This window comes from Colletotrichum navitas (genome assembly GCF_030913465.1).
Source record: "Colletotrichum navitas strain CBS 125086 chromosome Unknown LY79scaffold_39, whole genome shotgun sequence".
NCBI classification, from domain to species: domain Eukaryota; kingdom Fungi; phylum Ascomycota; class Sordariomycetes; order Glomerellales; family Glomerellaceae; genus Colletotrichum; species Colletotrichum navitas.
The window spans coordinates 127824-151052 of NW_026850585.1; the positions used below are offsets into that span (position 1 = coordinate 127824).

The following is a 23229-nucleotide window of genomic DNA, read 5'->3' on the forward strand; positions in this document are numbered from 1 at the left end:
CACAATGTACCGCCAAAGGCACTGTGTCTCAACCACCAACTATAGCTTTTGATTGGCCATCCTTATTGCTGTAGCCACACTTTTGAACTAGTACTGTACATATCCGTACATAGACTGCATACGCCCCGCGATGCAACTGAGGATGATGGTTTGCGGCTTCCCCCTCGATGTCAACTGTAGGTGAAACCCTTCCCCCACCCACCCCCCGCCGAGGTGTAGTCTCTCTGTAGGTCATCAAATCGTCCCCATCATGTTGCAGTGAAGCCGCATATCAGGAGGAGCATTAAGGGAGAGCTGGGAGGAAGGAGATTCGGCCGATGCAGCTCAAACACGCCCCATCACCCACGGGCTTTCCAATATACAACTCGCTGTGAAGCTATACTAAACACAGAATTGCCCACTCCACGGAACATACATCTCGTACAGAAGATTTAGACACCGATTGCCTCGCCCACAGTACGCGCGGCCCAGTCCAACTCCGAGATTCCTTCCCGTCAAAAAATGCATCCATGGCCTTCCACCCAGCCACCACCAAAACACCCCCCCCAATCTCATCACATTATATCCTTACATCGTAACCCCTGGTATACAATCTCTCCCCTATCCAAGAAGGACGTCGACTCGGTCCCTCGCCACGGAATCCCAAACCCTCTGCACGACGTGCCCCAGGCCCCTCCGGTAGCACACGCCGCCCACCCGCTCCACCCACAGGACGTTGACAAAGTCGACGATCTCGTCCTCGTCCATGTTGTCGCGGAACGCGTCCAGGTCGAACACGTGGCTGCCGCCCCGCTCGCTCGCCATCGAAATAGCGATGAACTCGAGCTTCTCCTCCCCCGTGTGGTTCGCGCCCTGCAGGCCCAGCCAGCTGTCGTGCGCCGTCACGACGCCGCACCACTTGCCCGTCCGCGACCAGACGTTGCCGACCGCGAGCGGCACCCCGTAACCCCGCCCCGGCGCCACCAGCCCCGCCCCCGGGCCCGTGTTGTTCCCCGTGTTGACGGCGTTGGCCGCCTTGGCGTCGATCGGCGCCCCGTTGCGCGCCGTGGCGAAGTCGACCTCGAGGAACGCCATGGATGTGTTGAACGACAGCAGCGTCGCGCTCATCGCGAAGTCCCCGAACGGCGAGGAGCCCCCCACCGCGCCCCCGTCCACGCCGGCCATCTCCGCCACGGGCACCGGGTACCGGAACATGACCTCCGGGTCCCCGGCGTACCGGAACCCGCCGTTGCTCCTCGACCACCCCGCGGGCAGTGCCACCGCCCTCCGGTGCCTGCGGTCGCGGTACGCCATCCCGTCGTTGGGCAGCGGCGTGTACGTCGCCCGGTCCGTCAGCTCGTAGCTCACCAGCGACCGCAGCCGGAAGGCGTAGGGGCTTTTGAACCGCCTCTCGGCGCCCTTCTTCCCTGACGGCGGCGCGTCCTGCACGTAGTCGGCCGCGGCGCGCCAGAGCGTCAGGTCCGCGGGCACGCCGTCGTAGTGCCACCCGAGCCAGCTCCACGACGGCAGCGGGTTCATCCCCGTCATGGGCTGCACCATCATCCGCCGCCTCACCATGGCCCGCGGCTGCCACAGCATCGCGACGTCGAGGAAGCTGACCGGCATGCCGAAGATGAAGCCGCCCGCGAACGACCGCGAGAGCACCGTCGTGATGCCCCGCAGCGCCCGCGTCGTGTCCGACATGAGCGTCACCCGCCGCGCGCTGAACTCCATCGCGATGCGCGCGTACTCGTCCATGTCCGGCCACACGGGATGCAGGTACCCCGTCGCCGCGGGGAAGGTCCGCTGCTGGCAGGGCCCGCCGCGCCCCCCGCCCTTGAGGATCTTGCTGAAGCGTCCCCCTCCCGCCGGCGACCCCTGCCAGACGTCGCAGTGGCACTCCCACGTCACCGTTTCCTCGAAGACGTACACCTTGCGCCGCGAGTACATGCCCTCCTGCACCGTCCACGCCCGCCCCGCCCACAGCGACGAGAGCACCAGGTCGTCGTGCTTCCTCGACGCGGCCCCGCGCGGCGGCGGCGTCCTCCTCAGCAGCCCCGTCAGCCCCTTCTCGGCGTCCCCCATGGCGGCCACGATGGTCAGGTAGGCGTTGGCGTAGACGTACGCCATGTTCTTGACGTGCTCCTCCCTCTCGACGTCGTCGTCCTGCACGATACAGAAACGGTCCACCCAGAGGTACTTGATCCCCAGCTTCCTCGCCAGCCACATGGCGTCCAGTATGGTCTGCGGCACGTCCGCGTCGTCCATGCTCGCCGTCAGCATCTCCAGGTTCCCCCTGAGCGTCTCGACGGGGCCCCTCGAACTCGGCAGCGGCGGCTCGTAGACGTAGCTCAGCGCGATGTACCGGTCCGTCGCGCGCGCGCGCACTAGGCACCGGTTCACCGAGTCGATGAGCCATATGGGCCTCCACGTGTCCCCCGGCGGGGCGGAGCAGTGGTCGCCGTGCTCTGCGTTGCACGTGTCGAGCCATTCGCGCACGCGGCCCACCGGGTTGAACTTGCTCGCCGTTGTCGACGCCGACGAGGCGCGGCGTGAGGGCGGCATCGTAGACGGCGCGACACCCACCGGTTCCTTTGCCGTGCGCGCCGTCCAGGTGCTCATGAGCCGTTCCGTGATGCTCTGCCGCTTGGCGCCGTTGAGGGCGCTGTTGGGCGGCACACTCTGCTGTCGTCGTCGGGCGTGGCCGTTGTGGTGGGCGCTGCTGCCGCCTCCGTGCCCGCTGTTGTAGTGCCTGTCGTCCACCGCGAAGCTCTGCCGCTTTACATCCCTCGGGGTCGGTGGACTGTCGCGGTCCCTGTCCAACGGCGGCGACGGTGGTTCTCCCTTCCTGAACTCCGGCTCCCGATTCCGATCGCGGTCTCTGTCCCTGTCCCGGTCCCTGCCCCGGTCCCGATCACGGTCGCGATGTCGTTCGGCACGAATGTCCTTTTCCCTGCTGCCCCTCGGCGGTGGCGGACGGTATGGTGGTGATTGCTGTTGTTGTTGTCGCTGCTGCTGTCGTCGCTGGGGCGGAGGCGTGGGCGTCTGGGGTCTATATCCAGCGCCTGCGCCGTCTTCGTCATCCGACATGGAGCTCGCTGAGCTTTCGTCTGATACAGCGTCCGGCCCCCCTGCTGGTCCCTCTCGTCTGATCGCTGCCGTACCACCGCCGCCGCCTCCGGCACCACTGCGGGCGGACGGACTCGGATGGTCCATCGTTTATGAGCTTGGCTGGTTTCCAACAGCCCTTGAGCGTTGTTCGTATGAGTTGTGTTGCACGCTCCCTGCAGATGCGAGCTGCAGGTGCAGTTGCAGATGCGCTTTGGGCGGCGCTCGCGCGAGGAAGCTTGAACGCTGCTGCACTCAGCAGGTCGATTGTATATAGTTGGGCCTCCTTCGGGGCTTTTTTTTTTTTTTTTTTTGCCTTCTCTTTGGGCGCCCTTGCGCCGCGACACTAGTGAGGGTGGCTTGGTAAGACCGTGCGACGGATGTCTCTGAGGCGATGAACGCAGGGTTAAAGCAAAAGTTCAACACCGTCGTCAGGGCACTGTGCAGGTGTGAAGTGTGAGATCGGCATCCGGTGGGTGATGAGAGAGAGAGAGAGAGCAAGCGTTCAATTCGGATAATGGTGAGTGATGATGAAGTCAGTTGTTGATGAAACGGGGGGAAGAGGGATTCTGATAAGCGACGCGCAGGCCACCCAGGCCAGTGAGACCGATGAGATGTGTGATATGAGAGGGCGGCCGAGACGAAGCATGAGAGCGCGAGAGGGAGATGAGAGACAAGAGGTGAGAGGTCGACAGCACCGCCACCCTCGGCCTATCTGTTCGACCAACCTCACAGTCACCACCCCCCCAGCCCCCTCGATTAACCAATTTAACAGAACACACATCTGGCATGAAGCGGTGGTACTTGTCCCGCACTAGTTGGCCATTGGGCACTCGTATTGCAGGGCCCTTCCCTACCGGATTTCCCATCATGTAATTAATTGCCCATCCACCGCAATTCCCAAAGGCAGCAGCGAAATCGCGGACGGGGTCTTGTCGTCGTAATCTGACTTGCATCACCAACATTCGAAACGAAACGTCTCGGTCCGTGCCGTCGTCCAATTCATTTGGCACATTTCTTTTTGGCGAATTGGTCCAGCTGAAAAAGATGTCATGTTCCCGTCATGCTCACATCTATTAAAATACACTTGCTTGCTAGTCTAACAAACTTGCGACGAATCTCTGCTACCGTGAATCGAGGCAGAATCTCTCCTCCGCCGCGCCATCCAACACTACCACCACCATCACCACCACCCCACCATTCAAGTGACTACTTCTGCCTCTGCGGCCCAAATTCTGGCCCATGGTATTTGTATCGAGTGCCATTCCCGCCGTAACCTTTACATGTTCCAAAAATCCCCGAAAACCCATACGCCTGTAAATGTCCAGCAGTCTTTGATGCTCTGACGGTCGTTGAGCCGTCCGGCGCTTTGCACTAGGCGAGCCCTTGACTGTACGCCGTTGCCGTTTTGTTGTTTTCTGGCATCAAACCCCGAAGAAATGAAAAACCACTCAAACGTCATCAAACGTCAAATGTGATCACTGAAACGTCGAACCCAAATAAGCCGAGATCCCGGTTACTCCTGGTCACTTTGGGCGCCGTTGCTTCCCCCGTTCGCTTCTTTGGCCCCGTTAGAAGCCGAAGAGATCAGCTTGATTCTCGTGGCGGATGTTACGGGCTGCGGTGTGCCGACGCTCGCACTTGCGCTGGGTGCCACAGAAGTCTCCTTGGCACCATTGCCCTCGAGCTCTTGCAGCTCTGGGTGCTTCTCAAGCTCCTTTTGCAACTCCTCGTGGAAGAATTTCTGCGTCCAGGTTAGAATTATTCATCAACATCAATATTCCCAACGCGCCGTGACTAACCTGAAGGGTCAGGGAATCCTGATACAGCAGCGAAGCCTCTTCGTTGTACGTTTGACAGTTGCTAAACATGAGATCAACATCCTTGCGCATGTCGCCGAGGCTGTAGTACTGCTGCTTTTTGATCTTTTGCTCGATCTGTTTCATCGAGATGGGGTTCTGGATGATCAGGTAGTAGTCGGCGTAGTCGCGCTTGGGGGGCAGGGCAAGGAAGGGACCAATGATGATCCGCTTGCCCGCCACCGACTCGTCGTCGTCCTCCTCTGGGGGCTCGGGATCATCGACCTCGAGGTTCATGAGTCCGTCAAACAAAGCACGCGCGCTTGCCTGGAGGGACTGGCGCTGCTGTGCCGAGATTCCCGGCGCACCAGATCCAGCAGAGACGGAGACCGCCTTGGGTCTGCCTTGAGGTCCGCGACGCTTCTTTGCCGGTGGTTCATCCTCGCCATCGTCTGCCTTGCGCTTCTCCTGGTTCTTGCTGCCGGGCTTGCGACCTCGTTTCTTGGGGGTTTCCACCTCCTCGGTGCTTGCGCGACTCGCTGAAGGAGACACTTCTGCAGCATTCGACAAGGCTGCTCTCTTGAGTCGGTTGTTCTCTCTCTTGTCCTTGCGGGCTTGCTTGCGTGCAGCAGCGGCCTCGGGGGAGTCCTCGTCGTCGTCAACAGCCATGAGCCATTGCTCTTCCGTGAGGCCATCGTCGTAGCGGACCTTGGTTCGCTCACGGGCCCCGCGTCCGAGACTCGTTTCAACCTCTACTTCTACCGGGTTGCCATCTCCAAGGTAGATCTCGGGAAGTTCGTCCTCTCCCAAAAGACGAGGCTTGGCCTTCGCGCCAGCTGCTTCGCCATAGATCGGGTCCCTCCTGCGCTCTTCGTCGAGCTTCTGGAAGACGGCCACCTCGTCATCACTACGGGCGAGGAGCATATTCAGCTCCTCATCATCCATCTCATCCTGCTCGCCGGTCTCTGCGAGGTCGGCGCTCTCCAGGAGGGTGCGCAACATGGCGTCACGATCCGTTTCCGTGGACTTGTTATCAAAACGACCGGCTTGAATGACCTTGCCGTCCATATCAAGCTTGAACCTGGCTCTTTCCAGAATCTTCTCTTCGACCGAGTTGGAGCTGATGAGACGCAGAATGCGAACCTCGTTCTTTTGTCCAATACGATGGGCACGATCTTGAGCTTGCAAATCTTGGTGAGGGTTCCAGTCGGAATCGTAGATGATAACGGTGTCGGCGGTCTGCAAATTGAGACCAAGACCACCGGCACGGGTCGAAAGCAAGAACATGAAGTACTCGGAGTCCGGGGCATTGAACTCGCGCAACAGATCAGAACGCTCGTCTGACTTGGTCGTACCATCCAGACGGAGATACTTCAGGTTGCGGTATCGAAGGTAATCTTCCATAATGTCCATGATGGCCGTCATCTGGAAGAACATGAGGACGCGATGGCCCGTTGCCTTGTACTTGGGAAGAACACGGTCCAGGAGCTCGAACTTTCCAGCTGTTCTCCAGAGCATGTCATTGCTGATGTTCAGGGGGTTCATGGTATTCTCGACCTCGCCGAAAACGAAGGGATGGTTGCAAAGCTTGCGAAGCTGCATAATCATGTTGCTCAGACCACGAGCACCGGCCTTGCCACCCTGTCCGTCGCTGACGACAATCTTGTTGTGCGTGACCATCTGCTTGTATAACTTGCTTTGCAGGGCCGAGAACTTGCACTTGATGACCTTTTCTGTCTTGTCCGGAAGGTCCTTTTCGACGTCCTTCTTCAGACGACGGAGCAGGAAGGGACGGAGCACCTTGTGCAGACGACGAATGACGAGAATCTGTTCTTCTTCCGTGAGGTCCATCTTGTCTTGCCCGCCGGTGTTGGCAAAAGGTGTGTTGAACCATTCGTCGAAAGTCTTTGCCGACTTGAAGATGGTGGGAAGTGTGAAGTTGAGCATGGCCCAAAGCTCAGTAAGGTTGTTCTGCAGCGGCGTACCGGTCAAAATAAGGCGGAATCGGGTATGGTAGTATTGCTGGATGGTAGACGTCAACTTTGAGTTCTGGTTCTTCATGCGGTGACCTTCGTCGATGATCATATGGAACCACTTGATCTTGCTAAGAACTGGGCGGTCCTTGATGATGTACTCGTACGTGGTGAGCAACACTTGGAAGCGTCCTTGCCGAATGAGGTCCTGCTGTTGTTTTCTGACAAGAGGAGGTCCCTTGTAGACGATCTTGCTAACAGACGGGGCCCACTTCTCGAATTCAAGGGTCCAATTGGTCAGAGTACTAAGAGGCACGATGACCAGGTACGGCCCTTCTTGCTTCTTGCGCTCGATGAGATAAGTAACCAAACTGATGGTCTGGATGGTCTTGCCGAGACCCATCTCGTCTGCAAGGATACCGTTCAGGTTGTTGTTGTACAGTGAAATCATCCACTGGAGACCCTTGATCTGGTACTCCTTGAGCTTACCACCAACGAGTATGTCGGCCTGCTCAGTGACCTCCTCCTTGATTTTGTGGGCAACAGCATAGTAGTCGATCTTCCTTCCACTCGTGTCGCCCTCGTCATCTTCCGGCTCGCTCTCTTCCTCTTCCTCTTCCTCTGGCATCTGTTCCTCTCCAGTTTGCTCTGCAAGAGCTTTCCTTTGCTGGGACTTGACGGAAGCGGCGAGTTGGCGCAAGAATCCATCGGTTTGCCTGAGAAGGTGAGTGATACGGGTATCCTTGGCTTCGTCGAGCAGCTTGAGATACGCTTCTTCGTCATTGGCCTTGAGAGCCTGCAGACGCTGCTTGGCGGTACGCTCGATTCTCTTCTGCTCTTCCTTCTCGATGTTGTAGTGCTGGGAAAACATGAGCTTGTTAAGCTTGGTCGACTTGTTGCGCTGGCTTGCGGCGGTTTGCTGGATCTCGTTCCTGTGCTGAGTAATGGCAGCGAGAAAGTCGGTGTGTCTCTTCTTCTCGCGGTTCTCCCGGATGTCGCGTTGTTGCTTCTCAAGCTTCTCGGTGATCCTGGCCTCACGGACAGTCATCTTCTTTGTGCGGCGGTAGCTAGAACGGTTGGTGGTCATGGCAAGGTTGTCGTAGAACATCATCGAGCGTCCAATCTTGTCGCGTAACGCCCTCTGCTTGGCGTACAAGCCTAGGCTCTTCATCTCGATGATGGCCTTGACCTTGGCACTGTCATCTAGCTCGACATCATCCTTGGTGGTGTCCCAGTGGGCGATGTTTGCTGGGGTGTTTTTGAGCTCAGCGTAACGGTCGCGCATCCGGTTGAACAAAATCACTTCCCTTTCGTACCGCAGCTGGTCGAAGTCCACACCGGTTGGGAAGAGTCCGGGAATAAGCTTCCGGTTCCTACGCTGGGTGTGGTCGAAATGGGTAATTGACTTGCGGATCAGGTTGGGGTCATTGAAAGGAGACTTGACGGCCTTGAAAGTTGGTCCCTGAACCTCGGGCAGCTCAGACTTGGGTTCGGCGCCATTCGGACCGGGCTGTGCGGAGTCTTGAGAAGCAGCTGCCGGTGTTGATGAAGCTGCCAGAGCGGCTGCCTCGGCGGCCATGGCTTTCCTTCGCTCGCGTTGAGCGAAGATGGCCTGCTGCATCTGCAAAGGAACGCCGGCATTCTTGGTCAACAGCTTGAATGCATGGATCTGTTGGCGAAGCAAACTCAGTTGCTGAGGGTTGAATTGACCAGCGCCGGGCCCGCTGGAAGGAGCAGTCGTAGACGGTGAGCCGGCGGTAGGGCCTGCGATATTTGAGCTTGCTGAGGGAAGCGCAGAGCCGCCAAGCGCACCAGACGTGGGAGGTTGTGTAGACTGAGTTGGCGGCGGCTGCTGCTGCTGCTGCTGCTGCTGTTGAGGCTGCTGCTGGGCGGGATGCGCGCCATTCACAGCACCGTTGGTTCCGCCCTGCTGCATCTGTCGCTGTTGTTGCATCTGTTGCTGCTGGTGTTGAAGGAACGCCTGTTGCTTCTGTCGCAGACGCGCCTGTTGTTGGAAGGACAGAACGAATTGCTCGGCCTTGATGTATTCGGGATCGGTGTTAGGGACGCCACTCTCCCTCATCTGCTTAAATTTCTGGGAGGCATTAGTATCATCCATAAAAAAAAGGTGACGAAAAGGATGTGCAGGGGTCACGAGGATGCAGAAGGGGTGGGAAGAGCCGTGTACAGAATAGTCTTACGTTGAAGATCTCTTGAGCCTGTTGAGGAGTGGTGGCTGCCATGCCGGCGCCAGGGAGCTGGACGGCAGGGGCTGCCTGAACGGAAGCCATGATGGGCAGTGTTTTACTGCAAATCGATTGACTACGTGTATCTCTAGAGATGCAACGACGATCTCGCGCGCATTATCATGCGAAGGGCGTGTCAAGTGTTGACAAGTGGAGCCGTGGTCAAGGTTGGTCGCGCCGGGCCCGTCGCGCGAAAAGAGAGACTAGAAGGCTAATAGTGACAGTGGACGATAAAAATGCGGCGCGTCGTTGTCGTGACGGACGGCTTTGAGGCGGCGGTGTGGTTCGGAGGCGGCAATCGCGATGGCGTGGTCGGAACGGAGACACGTCGGTCGCGTATAAGCAAGCTCACCAAGATGGAAGGATGGAGTTCGGCGGCAGAGGTCGATGGGAAATGGGGGATGCGAATGCGGTGCCGCGAGGCGTGGGGGGAAAAAATGCGTGGAAGATGAATGGGACGCGAGGCGAAAAACGGGAGTTGGGGGGGAGGGAAAAGGCGCGGCGTCAAGGCGTTGCCTCGAGCGGGATGCGCGAGGAAATCGCGTGGAAAAGGTTGCTCGACACTTTTCGAGATGGGTATCGATGCCTGTGGAGGGGGTTTTGGCGATTTTTCGATGCGCGCGGTGCCGGTTGAGATGGAGAGGTGAGGACAACGACAAGATTCATTGATGGTTGGTGCGGTCAGTCTGTGAAACTGCGGCCCCCGTAATTCTCAGCACAGGAAAGATTATGGATGCCTGAGGCAGGAGACGCTAGTCTGTTTACGTATAAGCGAGAACGCTCGGGCCAGGCTTTTCCGTGCATTATTGCAGACAGGCACTGGCGGCCGACTGGCTGGCTGGCTTCGGTTACTAGCCCGCCCACACACCCTGCCAGCCTGCGCCTCCTCAAACCGTCTACGCTATAATACCACACCACAGAGGAGGGTAAGCACGGGTGTCAAACGCGTGTGGCCTGGCCTGGCCTGGCCTGTCGGGTCGGGTAACCATCGGCCACCACCAAGGAATGCCGCCGGATCCACGCCACTTGGCATCTGTCGCCTCTCGCTTCCAGTTGGGTAGCTTAAGAAGGGGACAACAAGAAGGGAGAGAAGAAAGTAAAGGGTCCAAGAGTTGCCAGCGGGTTGGAGGCGCGTCAATCTCTCGTCGTGGGCCTCCAGTCGCTCGTTGGCTAAGGCACACACACCCCCGGCGGGCCTGGCCTGATGAGTTGGCTGTGGCGGGGATGTCCACACTCCTGCAAGTGCTTTGCCTGCCGCGTTGCGTTTGACGGCTGCTCCCAGCGAAGCTAATCTGATGGAAAGATGAACAAGTGGAGAGATCCCTTGGAAACACGCAGGCCGCAAAGAACTCTTGCCACCTCGGTCTCCTCCATCTCTCCAGTGTCCTGCTGCTGATTGATCCCTTGGTTAGCTCGCCCTGACTCCAATGAGTCCAATCCAGCCAATGTTTGCCCTTTCCTCCTCCAAATTTAGACTCATGCTCCCTCCGACCGTGCCCCCCCCTCCCCCACGAAATACCACACGCAGCTGCCGGCCGAGGCGTATGATCGGCCCGCCCCATTCCTTACCGCTTCACCTTCTTCTTGTCGGGCCCTTCCTCTTCGCCGTCGCTCACATCCGCGTACTGAGTTACTGGCTGCGTTTTCTGCCACGCAGCAGTGAACATCGGGTCTTTCTGCGCAGCGTCGGCATATTTGAGGAGTGCTTCCCTTGGATCTTCGTGAAGCATCTTCGCGAGAGGAATATTTTCTGCGATATGCTTTTCATCGGGCTGGTTCCTCATAAATGGTGTCTGCTCCAACACAGCCGGTCTCCTGGGGTCTCGAGACTTGCCTGACGCCGTCACTCCCGCGTTTCTCCTGCCAGCCATCACACTGCCCGGTGTAACGATGGAGTCTCCCGACATGCCAACAGACATGTCCGTAGTTCGAGAAGGGTCGTCGTCAATGTGGCGCTTCTTCGGCGCCCGCGACATTACCTCGACAGCACCCCGAGTAGACATGGTCGGGTTGTACATCACATGTGTCTCGCCGTTCGCTGAACCCGTAATAATCTGGTTGATCTTGGGATGCCAGTTGACGGTGATGAGGGGCGCCCCTGGAGTAATGGGCGTGACGTGTTCGGGCCGCAAGTTTCCAGGGTTCAAAATGTGCAAGTCGCCCGTTGCCGAACCCGTCAGGATGCTGGTCGAGTTTGGCGAGTATTTGATGTTGCTCATCGGGAAATGATCCGACGTTGACGCATGGTCCACCGTAACAAGAGGCGTCTTGAACTTTCGCGTATCCCACAGCTTGATCGTGTTGTCGCCTCCCCGCGTTACGACCATCCGACCGTCGGAAGAGATATCGATGCCTCCAGTCCAGGTATCCGGCTTGTGAGCGTCTCGGATCTCGGCCGAGGGCCTTGAGAACGGGCTGTTGCCGCTATACATGACCAGGGAGCCGTCGAGCGCAGCGGCAACAAGCACGTTGTTACCACCTTGTGCTGGCGCGCCCCATGCGACGGCAGTCATCCTTGTTCGGCCCGCAGACCCCGCTGCTTTCGACTTGAAGACAATTACGTCCCTTTGGCTGCGTTTGTTATTGATGTCCCAGATCCGGAGAGTGCTGTCGGTGCCGGCAGTGACGCAGAGGTTTCTGTCAGTGGGGTGCCAAGTTCCTGTCGTAACTTCTGAGATGTGGCCCTTGGTATTGTTCATGTCCCTCAAGTACATGTCTCCCTTGACGAATTCGGTAACAATATCGCCGTCCCTCGACATGATCTTGGCCTGCGGGTGGGCGGAGACGCAGAGGAAGACGCTCCCGGATAGGGGGTTGAACTCGACATGGTGGATCGGGTGCGATTCGGAGTTCACCGCAGAGGACTTGGCTTCCCATGGGTCGACGCTTCGGAATGCTCGGAGAGTACTCGGTGTCATGGATGCGAAATCGTGCAGGTTGATCTTGCAGTCAAGCGACGCTGACACAAGTCGTCCTCCGGCCGGGTCCAGCGCGACCGTCGTCACGGCTCTCTCGTGTGTTTTCAGAACCAGTTCGTGCGAGACTGGGTAGTCATCGCCATCTTCAGAGTCGTCAGAGTCCGAGTCCGACCCGTCGCTATCACTGTCATTGTCTGAGTCGGGCTTTTTCGCTTTCTGGGCAGCTGATGGCGGACCTGCTGCGGATGCCTCGTGGGGTGTTCCTGTCGAGGGCTTCTCTGCGGTTCTTCGGCTCCGGTCGATCTGGGCTGCGATGTTGGCTTCCTTTGACTTTTTCCCAAATGAAGCTGGGAGGAATGCGCGCATGGGATCGTCCTCGGCCAGCTCGGGGCCTTCGACCACGAAATCCTCGCCGTCGCTGCTCATTGTGGTGGTATTCTCGGCTGTGTGAGGAGGCAAAGAGGTGTGTCAGGAGGAAAACTGGAAAAAGGATTAATTCGGATATGGTCCCAAGATCTACCCACGCCAGCCAGGTACGCAAGTGACTGTAGATGGGGGTGATGTCAGGCAGGAGCACTACAGCAGGGGCCCTACATGCCTAACCGAAACTTAATTAGCGCTGTACCTTTGGTGAAGGTGGTGGTCAAAGCGCCCAACGGCTCATGGTCAACCTCACGACAGATCATCAGCGCAAGGCGAGACACCGCTAGAACAGGAAGCTACCCGTTCGCTCCCAGTACAATGGTCGGTCGGTCGGTCGGCACATGAAAAACTGAAGGACAATGTGTGGCTAACCTTATTCCACGAATCGAACCACGCCAGTTCCTCACGGCATCAAAGAATGCATCGCATTTGTAAGATAGTGTGTTGCACGCGAATGAAAGGGGTCATCTCGATCCACCTCGCTATTGGGTACCCCTGGATGACCGAGATTCTTCATCTCGATACTGGCACTTTGAGAGATTCGGCCGTATGTATACTTCAATTTCAAGTCGCTATTCACGGATCTCACCGCCCGTCGAACCCGGACGTAAGCCGGATCTCGCAGTTCTTCGACAACGCACCCACCTTCTCCTCGTCAACCTTCCCGATTCCCAGACCTGAGCCCTAGGAATATCAATGTAGCCATCGACGGGTTCCAAACCTCCGGGTCATTGGTGCAACTTGTTAGGTCCTCGTTGCCAACCATGACGTCCAGGTCTGTGTGACGAGCCGTTGGGACCCGCATCGAAGCTTTCGACTTACTCGGCATCCATACCAGTGAATTGACCTTTCTAGATCTACCTGAGTATGGTCCTCCAGGATAGTCTCACCCCAGGCATAACGGCATTCTCGTCGGTGATTTTGACAAAGAGCCAACGTGGTGGCACACGGAAGTACTCCATACTGTTGATGTGGGGCCATTGTGTCTCGTTTGGTTTACTTGACTCGAAGGACATGTGGCTCAGGTTCAGGGTGAGATGGATACGAGCAAAATCGCAATTTATAGACGCAATATAGCCACACAGCCGTAATCGTCCGCGATCGACTGATTGCGTCAAGGGATATGCGTATGAGACGAACATAGTTTTGTTCCGTAAATATTTTATCATTCTGACAGCGAAGGGAATAAAGTAGTATTCTAGAGTAATAGTTGCCGAATAACGATGTTACCACTTTTTAAACAGTGTTAATGAGACGCATGTCAAAACTTTGATTACTCTGGAGAAAATGCATGTTTCATAGTAAGGTCCTTCATGAGAGAAGCCTGTGTGAAAGCTAAAGAAAGATGTCCCCTACACATACCAGTGTACTCAACGAGATGCCAGGACAATGCATGTTGTCGAAGTCGAGGAAGGACGCTGACGGATATTTGATTCCAGGGCATCGAGCCTGCCTGCTTGGTACTTCGCCGTCATCAAACGCTCCGAGACGGGCATAGCGGACGACACACTCACGCAATTTGTCCCCAATCATGACCATCACTACCTGCAGACTTCTCCTAGCCAGATCATCTTCATACCACGGCATTTCAGATATGTTACGGCTCCGCGAGATTGGTCCAATACTGGCTTAGTGTTACTGAGGCTGGGCATGAAAACCTCTTGATGTCACATTTTTTTTGCGGGGGCTTCTTTGAACTTCACATGTTAAACGGCTCCTCGTGACATTGGACAATGGAGTCCACCGGTGCATCAGACCAGTGAGATAGTCACTGCTTCGCATGCGAGGTAGGGAGGTTGCACCATAAAGAGCGGCATGTCGTTCGACTACTCTCCATCTTCTTGTTAGCTGGGAATTTACTCGGTGCCGAAGCAACAAGCATGTCGCAGGGCGGGATTATTCTCGGGGGGCTTATGCGAGGTAGTAATGCGCGGCGTATTGTGATAAATTGCTTCTGATAATGTGCACTGGTGTCAGGACAACCGTTGATGGAGTGTATTCTGTGCACGGTCTGGTCCTGGAGCGTTGATATTGTTCGGTTTTCTAATGGTTTACAGATCCTGAGAACCCATGTTGTACTCATATCTATCCGTCTAGGAGGCAACAGCTGCAAGCCGCTTCAATTCCTCCTGCTTCATCCGCTCCTGCACCTTGATCCTCTCCGGGACGACCTTCTCCCGGGCAGCCGTAATCTTCCATTCGGGCAGCGACTCCACGCCCAAGGCCCTCAAGGTGGTCTGCTCCACAAGGCTATAAGCGCCGTCCGGCCTGTTGAAGTCGTGGGGCTTGGTAAGAGAGACCGGAGGGTTAGTGATAATTCTCAGCCGCCTAAGAGGGTTCCACGAGATGGTGTGCAACATGAGGGGATGAAGCAGATAGACGTCGCCCACGTTGCCGTGGGCCTCGACGAACCCGTCGCAGCTTCGGGCGAGCGAGTTATACCAGTCGAGGCTCGCCGGCTTTGCGAATTCCGGATCGCCTCTCGGTGCCATTCGCACCGAGACGCCGTCTGGGTGGTCGTGAAGGTGCTTCGCGATCTTGGGTATCGCCTCGGGGCAGATGAACGTCGCGCCACCGCCAGGGACGATATCCGTGAACAGCGGAATCACCAGCAACCCCTGTTCCGGGGAGTCGAGGTAATGGACGAAGAAATCGCCGTCCACGTGCCAGATGTCCAACTGTTTGGGGTCGACCTCGCGACCCTCGTTCTCCTCGCTTCCGAGGTTGACGATGAGCGAGTCCTTCCACTGCTTCGATTCGGGCGTAATGCGGTCCTCTCCGCCGCACACCTCGCAGATGGCTGCCCAGGCCCTCGGGGCGAACTCTGAAGCGTCGAATTCGCGGTGGTGAGGCATGTTCGTTCGCGGCTTCCAGGTCGACTTGTCGTTGGGATCCATGCCCAGGCGTGTCCAGACGTCCTTGGTGACCCAATCCGCCTGTTCCTTGGTAAAGCAATTGCTCAGCTTAAGCCAACCATGTTGTCTGAAGTGCTCTTTTTGAGACTCGGTGAGAGGCTCAGCCGGGGATGACATGGCCGCGGACGACTGAAGAATAACTTATTCAGTCAACTTATAAGGTGGGTGGCTCCGATAGAGGCGGTAGTCAACGATGAGCAAGCAGTTTGAAATATTGGCCGAGGGAAACGAAAAGAAATAGCAGAGAAACCGGCCAGAACCCAACTCGTATATCGTTAGACCTGGACGGAGTGAGTTCCGGACATTTGCACTGAGATGGAGGTTCTTATAGACCCCCATGGAGGGGAACATGTGCCCCGCGAACTTAGAACCGCGAACCAACCGGTGGTAACAGGATGCCCAGCTTGTGCGGGGAAAGGGAAATCAGAACCAACACCATTCCGCAGCCATTTTATTGGACGAGGGGGAACGAGTTTGTCACATTTGCTGCGAAAACATACGATTCGGTACAGCCACGCCTCAATCCCTCCCCCTTTCATAGGGCTTCGAATGCCTGGAAGACACGGGGGCAGGCCCAATCAGAAAAAAGTGCCTTCAAGGCTCCCATGGCGTTAAGCTAGAGTTCATGAGACCGGCTAAATAGACAAAGAATGGATCTGTGTCGATCCCCCTCTCAAGGAAGCAAAAGTCATGATGCCCTCAACCGGGTAAAGTGAGCTGGGTTGCGGGGGGAATTGCATTGCGATAAAGGGGCTGTGCGTCATGGCAGAGTCTTTGCTGACATCCGGTTATTCATATGAATAAATTGGTAGCAATTTCAACGTCAGCATTTAGGGCGATGAAGCGTACTGCATCGAGACAAGTGGCTGGGATCTCGGGTTGGGACGTGGAAGACGCGTTGCAACGTCCCGCACGCAGTTCGCGCGGCGTACCAGCACAACGTGCAGTTGATAACAGCATAATAAGATACAAGGGGCGAAGGGGCAGTGTACGACAAGCTCTCAACAGAGCACCCCCAAATGTTGCCGAAGACCACGGTTGGCTGCTAAGTGGCTCGCCGTCCGGGCATTTTTCCTGGCCGGCACGGGTAATTCGAGACGTGATTGGTCACACACCGAACCCCACCGAAAACATTCGGTCAACACTGTACCGACGGCAGCCGACTAAACTTTCCTGTTCTGCACGCGTCTGCATCCCCTTGCAGTAACCAATTCTCCCAGTCCTCGACACACTTTACATCGGCAACAGAAAAGAAATGCTGCCTGATCCAATAGTAGACGACGAAGAGTACGAGTCCTCGCAGGACTCCGACTTCGCGCCCGAGGACGCCATCGCAGCAGATGGCGCCTCCGAGGCGTCCGATTCCGAGACCGACGGCGAAGACGCCGCGGCGGCGGCGACGAAGCTCGCTAAACGTAAGCGCGACGCCGACGGCGGCGAGGCCGAAGACGCGGGCTTCGAGAACTCGGGCGACGAGGCTCTGATCAAGAAGGCGAATAAGAAGAGGCGCAGGAAGACCAAGGATGCGGACGCCGCCGCCGCCGCCGCCGCCGCCCCGGACGAGGAGGACGAGGGGGGCGATGGAGGGTTGGTCAAGACGCGGAGCATGCGCGCCGCAGAGTGAGTCGATACCTTTTCCTCTCTCTTTCTCTCTCTCTCTCTCTCTCTCTCTCTCTCTCTCTCTCTCTCTCTCTCTCTCTCTCTCTCTCTCTCTCTCTCTCTCTTTCTCTCTCTCTCTCGTTCTTTTCCCGGCTTCCCTTCGGTTGAAGCGACCGTACTGACTAGAGGGGCTACAGAAAGCAGGAGCGCAAGACGGCGGCAGTGTCCGGCCCGGTAACGGTCGACGTCGAAGCGATCTGGGCACAGATGCTCGCGGGTCAGACGGTGACGCCGCCGACCACCGAAGACAAGACCGCCGAGGAAGCCGATCCCGACGGGGCCAAGGAGCCCGGCGCCGAAGCCGACGCGACGAAGCCAGACGAGGCCCTCGGCGGCGACGACCCCTCGGATATGATACGCATCAAACGGACTTACAACTTCGCCGGCAAGGTCCACACGGAAGAGAAGCTCGTGGCGCGCTCCTCGGCCGAGGCGAGGCTCTACCTTGCCTCACTCGGGAAGGACGCCGCGGAGGGCGGGGGGGAGGGGCAGGAGGAGGAGGAGGAGGAGCCCAAGCGGGTGCTCAAGAAGGCGTTCCGGTCGGCCTTTGAACCGGTCATCGAGGTCGCGGGCCAGCGGTCCGACCTGAACCTCGGCGTGGCGGTGCGGATCAAGGCGCGCGAGAAGGAGGCGCAGGCCAAGAAGCTCAACACGGTCGAGAAGAGCAAGATGGACTGGGCCGGCTTCGTCGACAAGGAGGGGCTCAAGGACGAGCTCGAGCTGGCGGGCCGGGCCAAGGGATCGTACGCCGAGAGGCAGGACTTCCTGGCGCGCAGCGAGGCCAAGAGGGAGGAGGAGGCCCGCCGCGCGAGGTTGGCCGGCCGCGTGCTGTGAGATCGGGCCGAGTCCTGTTTTTGGTTTGGCAGGCCGTAAGGCCTCACTTCATGGTACGGTTCGGCGTTTTTTTTATTTTTTTATCTTGTTTTAGTTATCAGAGATACCCCCCGCCCCCAAATTCTATTTACAATTAAAACCACTCGTGTTGGGTTACCTACAGCTTCGCGCCTTTGCTTTGCGGCGGGAGGATGGCGACATCCTGGTACGGGACGCCCAAAAAATCATACATGAAGTGAAACCTGTCGCTCCCAAAGAACGGTTCTCCCTTGCCCTCGTCGTTCACAACCCAGAACCAGGGCGCGCCGAACGCGCCCCGCTCGATCGCCTCCTGCGTCTTCGCCCTGACCGAGTCCTTGGTCTCCTGCGCCGCGGCCCCCTCCAGGATCCTCCCGACATCCGCGTCGCTGAACAGCCGGTCCTTGGTGTCGCCAGGGTACTGCCGCGGGGCTTCGGCCAGCGCCGTGGCCAGGGCGTCGGGCTTGGTGAGGTTGACGTTGGGTGGCTCCCAGAAACGGTGGAGAAGCCAGTGCCAGGCCGTCAGGTACGTAGCGTCCGGATAGTTGGCTTTGATGAAATGTAGCGCGCGGAGGGGAAGGACCGTCATGGTGCTCTCCATGAAGTTGTCGGGCGGGGTGATATCGGGCTTGCCCACCCGCACGGAGGACCGGCGGGCGTCAAAGCTGCCGTACTTGGCCTTAGCCGGGAGGGACCACGGTGGTTTGTTTCCTGTGCATGGTTATTGAGGAGGGCAGAACGGGACGGCGGCATCAGGAGTTGCTTACCTGTAGCGGCGTTGACGGCGCCAAGCAGGATTGGATGGATGCTGAGGAAGAGGTGTGTTACCAAGTGATTGTATGGAAGGAGGAAAATGCGGCAACCAACTCTACATGCACTCCATGCGCCGCGAGGAGCTCTTGGTTCTTGATTATGTGGTAAAATGCGATGTAGCTGTACAGAGATGCTTGCGCCCGGGAACCAGTCAGCTCTGCGACAACGTATGCTCATAATAAACTAAGACCCACCGATGTCCAAATAAGCATCGACCTTGCCGCCCATCTTGGCGGTGTTCGGAACGATCGATATGGCTGCAGATGTTTGTACAAAGCAGTAAACGAGCAAGGAGGGCAACCGGTTTGTTTGATCCGTAGCTTATCTATGGCGCAATTATTCTGCAGAATGTGTTGAGGCAGCAGGATTGGGGGGGGGGGGGGGGGGCTGTGAGAGTTGAAGGGTGAAGTTGAGGTGGATGGCGTGGGGAACCTCGGCATCGAGTGCTGGAATCCGGGGTCGGATAGCTAGCCCCGGCTTGGGGGCGCAACGATCACTAATACGCAATTCCGCCGAGCCCCAACGACATGTTTACTATTCCAGATCACATCTCATGCATCAACAGCTTGTGATAAAAGGGACTGTGCGTCAATTACAAGACAGGTAATTCTGCATCTCTGGTCGCGCATTCGGCATGTCCTGATTCCATCTTCGTCTAGCCACTAAACTAAACATAACCACTCATCCCTCCAAGGGTGTATATCAGGAACGATGGACGACGGAAAGCAGGTAGCTCTCGTAGTCGGCGCCTCCAGAGGCATCGGTCGACAGATCGCAATCGACCTCGCAAAAAATGGCTACACGGGTATTGATAACCCCCCTTTCTCAAGCTCATGGTCCTCAACCAGAAGAAGAAGAAAAGAAAAGAAAAGAAAAGAAAAAGAAGGACTTGATCGTTGACTAGTCCTAGTCGTTGTGGCAGCAAAGACTACCAGCGATGCGTCCAAGACCAGGCCGTTCCCGCCGGATCCCAACTCGCAACAATCGACGGTCAGCACAGTCGCCCGGGAGATCCACGAAGCGGGCGGCGACGCGACTCCCATTGCTGTAGACATTCGCGACCAGGACAGCGTGGCACGAATGGTCGAGCAGACAGTAGAGGTAGGTCCTCTTATCCTCCCCCCTCCACTCGCCCAGCTCCTCTCTTCATCCGCTGCCAAAAGCCAACTAACACATCACCCCCCCGCCTTCCCTCCAGAGGTACGGGCGCCTCGACGTCCTGGTCTACAATTCTGGCGCCATCTGGTGGTCTTCGGTCGAGGACACGCCACCCAAGCGCTTCCAGCTGATGCAGCGCGTGAACCCAGAGGGCCTCTACCTGACCCTCCACGCAGCGCTCCCGCACCTCAAGCGCCGCGGCCGCGGCCGCGTCGTCGTCGTCAGCCCACCCATCTACAGTCGCTTCTTCCGCGGCAAGACGGCCTACGCCATGGGCAAGGTAGGCATGAGCGTCCTGACCAAGGGCCTGGCCATGGACTTTGCCCGGCAGGGGCTGGACGAGATGGCCATCACGAGCATCTGGCCCGCCGTGGTATGTATTGCAGCCCAAAGTCTCCGCCTGCATCTGCCACAACGCCCCCCTTCCCCGTCCGATCAGACAAACTTTGTGAGCTGACGACGACGATACGTTTGTGCCAGGCCATCGAGTCGGCCGCCACGCGGAAGTTCCAGGCTGCCGACCCGGCCGAGTCGAGGGACCTGCGCCGGCCGACCATCTTCTCCGACGCCGTGCTCGCCATCCTGCGCGCCCCGGCCGGCCGGGTCAACGGCGAGCTCGTGCTGGACGAGGACTTCCTGCGGGACCACGCCGGCGTCACCGACTTTTCGAGGTACGCCCTCGTCCCCGGCGCGCGGCCGCGGAGGATCATGCCGGCGGTGCTGCCGGACCTCACCGTTAGAGAGCAGGACGACGAGGGCAAGAGGTACGACAGCGCCAAGGCCAAGTTGTGACGAAAAAAGAAAAAAAGAAAGAAAAAAAGAAAACGGCGTTTGTGGGCGGCTGTGGGGTTTGACGAAAGAAGGTCGTTTTAATCGCTTTGGCTTTTGTATAATAAAATCTCCGATGACCTCCCGGGGCTGGTGGCTATGCAGTCAACATTCTCAAAGGAGAGAGAGAGAGGAAGGAGGGCTTACTCCGCCCAGTCCTCAACTCCATGTTCCTACATCAAACATCTTGGAAGATGGAGGGGTATATTTTTGTTGTATGGTAAATTTTTTTTTTTTCCATTCGTGATGGAGAATCACTTCAGCCCGCGAGTAACTTGTCATCTGTCTCCAGCACTTTTTCCTGAACGCTCTGCCCCGCCGCCGTCTCCCCTTTGGCCTTGCCGTTCGCTGCCTCGGCTGCCGCCTCGCCGCCGGCAGTCTCGCCGTTTTCAGCCTTGTCCATCTTGGCCTTGTCCTTCTTGCTCATCGACACGGCCCCCTTGGCCAGGGCCTCCTTGGGCAGGGGCCGGATGATGGGCTGCACGACCCACCACGGCCTCTTGCACCGCTTGATGGCGCCCCGAGAGCTCTCCCCGTCCTCCTCGATCACCTCGTCCGGGTCCGCCGTGGGGCCCAGGACCTCGTCGCCCTCGAACATGGCGGGTCCGGCCTTCTCGTACTCGAGCAACCCGTCCGCGACCTTCCTCTCCACCATGCTCAGGATCTTCTCGTACGCCTCCAGGTCACCGGCCCGGCTCTTGGCGAGCAGGTCTCGCACGTCGGTATGCTTCGATACGAAGTGCCGCAGCAGGTGGAACATGTGCGGCTGCATCGCCGAGTAGTTGGGGCTCAGGGTCCGGCTCTTCCCCAGCTTGGGCGTGTCCTTCCTGCGCTTCTTGCGCTCCGGCTCTTCCTCTTCCGCCAGCGCCTTGTCCATTTCCTCCATCCACGCCGTGTCGTCGCCGGGCACGAAGAGAGGCCGCCTCGATGGCGGCTCCTCGCCCGCGGCGTACTTGTGCAAGATATCCATGTACCGCCTCATCACCGCGTCCACGCGGTACCCGCCCTTGCCATCCTTGCCACGCCAGTATTCCCGCGTCTCTGTTCCGGGCTCTGGCGGACGGCTGAAAATGGTGGGGTCGCTGAGGTTTCCCTCGGCACTCATGATGCCATCTGCGCCCGTGGCCTCCAACGCACGCTGGAGGTCGTCATGCTGCAGGATGTTTCCGTTGGCGAAAAGCACCGTCTCCGGCGGCAGTTGCTCCCTCAACCACTTGATGGTACTCCAGTCTGCTAGGCCCGTCAAGTGACCCTTTTGCTCTCTCAGCCTTCCGTGAACCGTGAGGATCGACGCGCCGGCCGACAGTACATTCTTGGCGTACGCGAGTGTCGCCTCCCTCGTGGGCAGTATCCTGATCTTGGCCGTCACGGGGATCGGCAGGTTCCGGTGCAGGGTGTTGATGAGCTTGAAAATGAGCTCCTGGTCCTCTTGTAGGAAGGCACCGTATTTTCCCTTCTTGGCGATGCCCTGCGGGCATCCCAGATTGAGGTCGACGGCGTCGCAGTACGGAGCAACCTTCAGCGCAGCGCCCAAGAGAGCATCGGGGTCGTTTGCGCAGAATTGTACAAAGAGCGGGCGGTCGATGGAGGGGTTGCCGTCGAGCCAGGCCTGCGGCGTTGAGGTGGTATCGTTTGCGTCACCGGGTCGCGCGGCCTGGAAGTGGCACTGGCGGTAGTTTTCCGTATCCTTGAAAAGCCGCGCGTGAAACATGGGCGTATAGGCCACCAGATTCTTCTGCTCAGATGGTGGCATGAACGATCGACTCAGCATTCTCCAGGCCTGCAGCGATGATGTCCAACGTCAGCGGTCCGTTCAAAACCATGCCCTTTCACAAAAACCGGCACGAGCTGCGCCAAACTTACAAATTCGGACTGGTCTACCATGGGTGCGAGAATGTACTTTGGGCTTCCAATGCTCTCGTAAAAAGCCCGACCATGCAGCTTGGGCCTGGCTGTTGCAGCTGTTCCGGCCTCAAGCCCCGCGGTTGGGGTCTCGATCGTTGTCGCCATCTTTATCGAGGAAAAATGACGGACGAGCCGGCTTGTCTGAGACGTCCGGAGCCTCCACAGCCTGAATAGGCCCTCCAGTGTGTCGGTTGTCTAGAAGCTGGGCTATGCAACCAATTGTAGTATCGCCAGTCGCGTGTCATCCGTATGAGACCAAGGAAGGCGACGGTCGTGACAAAATCAGGTTTTTTTTTTTCTTCTTTTTTTTCGTCGAGCCTTGCGCCAGATAGAATGCGAGGCTGATAGCCCCGGATTGAGGTGTCTTATCTGGTTGGTGGGGCCATGCGTCTGGGTGTCACCCACCACAGACAGGCTGATGCGTAGGTACCTTAGTTGAACTAGGTATCTCAAGACTTCCCTTTCTAGGTGTCTAGGTAGCTAAGGGGGTGAGCAAGCTGCATCATTGTCAAATGTCCTGGACAAAGTACGATTGTTCGTTCTGGGACCCAGCGAGCGTCGTCCAAGGCCTGCACCGAGACCGTGTGTCAGGCGAGTCAAGTCATGCAAAAAATCAACGCGCGATTGTCGCAAGTGGATAGCTGTCACATGTG

General features: G+C 57.7%; 10 protein-coding genes across 10 annotated transcripts; 2 read left to right on the plus strand and 8 right to left on the minus strand.

The window, feature by feature from the left end:
* Positions 1 to 194: 194 nt before the first annotated feature.
* On the minus strand, positions 195 to 3401 carry LY79DRAFT_609240 (heterokaryon incompatibility protein). The gene has a single exon (XM_060561923.1). The coding sequence runs from the start codon at positions 3193 to 3195 to the stop codon at positions 601 to 603; it is 2595 nt and encodes an 864-aa protein (XP_060412974.1). The 5' UTR covers positions 3196 to 3401; the 3' UTR covers positions 195 to 600.
* A 1202-nt stretch (positions 3402 to 4603) lies between these two features.
* On the minus strand, positions 4604 to 9150 carry LY79DRAFT_670648 (SNF2 family domain-containing protein; the record flags this gene model as incomplete). Its single annotated transcript, XM_060563808.1, has 3 exons — positions 4604 to 4831; positions 4890 to 8954; positions 9061 to 9150. 3 exons carry the CDS (start codon positions 9148 to 9150, stop codon positions 4604 to 4606), a joined length of 4383 nt encoding a protein of 1460 aa, XP_060412975.1.
* A 737-nt stretch (positions 9151 to 9887) lies between these two features.
* On the minus strand, positions 9888 to 10768 carry LY79DRAFT_244307 (uncharacterized protein). The gene has a single exon (XM_060551771.1). It carries the CDS (start codon positions 10665 to 10667, stop codon positions 10002 to 10004), a length of 666 nt encoding a protein of 221 aa, XP_060412976.1. The 5' UTR covers positions 10668 to 10768; the 3' UTR covers positions 9888 to 10001.
* Positions 10671 to 12449, minus strand: LY79DRAFT_517799 (WD domain-containing protein; the record flags this gene model as incomplete). The annotated part of the gene is made up of 1 exon (XM_060554967.1): positions 10671 to 12449. One exon carries the CDS (start codon positions 12447 to 12449, stop codon positions 10671 to 10673), a length of 1779 nt encoding a protein of 592 aa, XP_060412977.1.
* Positions 12450 to 13219: 770 nt separating this feature from the next.
* Positions 13220 to 13669, minus strand: LY79DRAFT_244346 (uncharacterized protein). The gene has a single exon (XM_060551772.1). The coding sequence runs from the start codon at positions 13613 to 13615 to the stop codon at positions 13304 to 13306; it is 312 nt and encodes a 103-aa protein (XP_060412978.1). The 5' UTR covers positions 13616 to 13669; the 3' UTR covers positions 13220 to 13303.
* A 672-nt stretch (positions 13670 to 14341) lies between these two features.
* On the minus strand, positions 14342 to 15577 carry LY79DRAFT_244363 (uncharacterized protein). Its single transcript, XM_060551773.1, has one exon. It carries the CDS (start codon positions 15476 to 15478, stop codon positions 14540 to 14542), a length of 939 nt encoding a protein of 312 aa, XP_060412979.1. The 5' UTR covers positions 15479 to 15577; the 3' UTR covers positions 14342 to 14539.
* A 791-nt stretch (positions 15578 to 16368) lies between these two features.
* Positions 16369 to 17935, plus strand: LY79DRAFT_609252 (bucentaur or craniofacial development-domain-containing protein). The gene is made up of 2 exons (XM_060561924.1): positions 16369 to 16981; positions 17158 to 17935. The coding sequence occupies exons 1-2, from the start codon at positions 16617 to 16619 to the stop codon at positions 17852 to 17854; spliced, it is 1062 nt and encodes a 353-aa protein (XP_060412980.1). The 5' UTR covers positions 16369 to 16616; the 3' UTR covers positions 17855 to 17935.
* Positions 17936 to 19058, minus strand: LY79DRAFT_557268 (DSBA-like thioredoxin domain-containing protein). Its single transcript, XM_060558079.1, has 4 exons — positions 18880 to 19058; positions 18740 to 18818; positions 18640 to 18680; positions 17936 to 18583 (listed from the first exon to the last, which is right to left on the minus strand). Exons 1-4 carry the CDS (start codon positions 18911 to 18913, stop codon positions 18012 to 18014), a joined length of 726 nt encoding a protein of 241 aa, XP_060412981.1. The 5' UTR covers positions 18914 to 19058; the 3' UTR covers positions 17936 to 18011.
* Positions 19059 to 19185: 127 nt separating this feature from the next.
* Positions 19186 to 20904, plus strand: LY79DRAFT_557270 (short chain dehydrogenase). Its single transcript, XM_060558080.1, has 5 exons — positions 19186 to 19288; positions 19345 to 19490; positions 19596 to 19786; positions 19884 to 20216; positions 20324 to 20904. The coding sequence occupies exons 2-5, from the start codon at positions 19397 to 19399 to the stop codon at positions 20633 to 20635; spliced, it is 930 nt and encodes a 309-aa protein (XP_060412982.1). The 5' UTR covers positions 19186 to 19288; positions 19345 to 19396; the 3' UTR covers positions 20636 to 20904.
* A 26-nt stretch (positions 20905 to 20930) lies between these two features.
* Positions 20931 to 22681, minus strand: LY79DRAFT_517859 (dihydrouridine synthase; the record flags this gene model as incomplete). Its single annotated transcript, XM_060554974.1, has 2 exons — positions 20931 to 22451; positions 22535 to 22681. 2 exons carry the CDS (start codon positions 22679 to 22681, stop codon positions 20931 to 20933), a joined length of 1668 nt encoding a protein of 555 aa, XP_060412983.1.
* Between the last annotated feature and the right edge of the window lie 548 nt (positions 22682 to 23229).

Bases quoted from the DNA above. Each gene is read 5' to 3' on its own strand.
- LY79DRAFT_609240 (XM_060561923.1), bottom strand. From the start codon at position 3,195: ATGGACCATCCGAGTCCGTCCGCCCGCAGTGGTGCCGGAGGCGGCGGC.
- LY79DRAFT_244307 (XM_060551771.1), bottom strand. From the start codon at position 10,667: ATGGGGCGGGCCGATCATACGCCTCGGCCGGCAGCTGCGTGTGGTATT.
- LY79DRAFT_244346 (XM_060551772.1), bottom strand. From the start codon at position 13,615: ATGATAAAATATTTACGGAACAAAACTATGTTCGTCTCATACGCATAT.
- LY79DRAFT_244363 (XM_060551773.1), bottom strand. From the start codon at position 15,478: ATGTCATCCCCGGCTGAGCCTCTCACCGAGTCTCAAAAAGAGCACTTC.
- LY79DRAFT_609252 (XM_060561924.1), top strand. From the start codon at position 16,617: ATGCTGCCTGATCCAATAGTAGACGACGAAGAGTACGAGTCCTCGCAG. The intron at 16,982-17,157 runs GTGAGTCGATAC...GAGGGGCTACAG, and splicing joins CGGAGCATGCGCGCCGCAGA to AAAGCAGGAGCGCAAGACGG.
- LY79DRAFT_557268 (XM_060558079.1), bottom strand. From the start codon at position 18,913: ATGGGCGGCAAGGTCGATGCTTATTTGGACATCG. The intron at 18,819-18,879 runs GTGGGTCTTAGT...CCCGGGCGCAAG, and splicing joins CGATGCTTATTTGGACATCG to CATCTCTGTACAGCTACATC. The intron at 18,681-18,739 runs GTTGGTTGCCGC...CCTCTTCCTCAG, and splicing joins GCGCATGGAGTGCATGTAGA to CATCCATCCAATCCTGCTTG.
- LY79DRAFT_557270 (XM_060558080.1), top strand. From the start codon at position 19,397: ATGGACGACGGAAAGCAGGTAGCTCTCGTAGTCGGCGCCTCCAGAGGC. The intron at 19,491-19,595 runs GTATTGATAACC...GACTAGTCCTAG, and splicing joins CGCAAAAAATGGCTACACGG to TCGTTGTGGCAGCAAAGACT. The intron at 19,787-19,883 runs GTAGGTCCTCTT...CCTTCCCTCCAG, and splicing joins TGGTCGAGCAGACAGTAGAG to AGGTACGGGCGCCTCGACGT.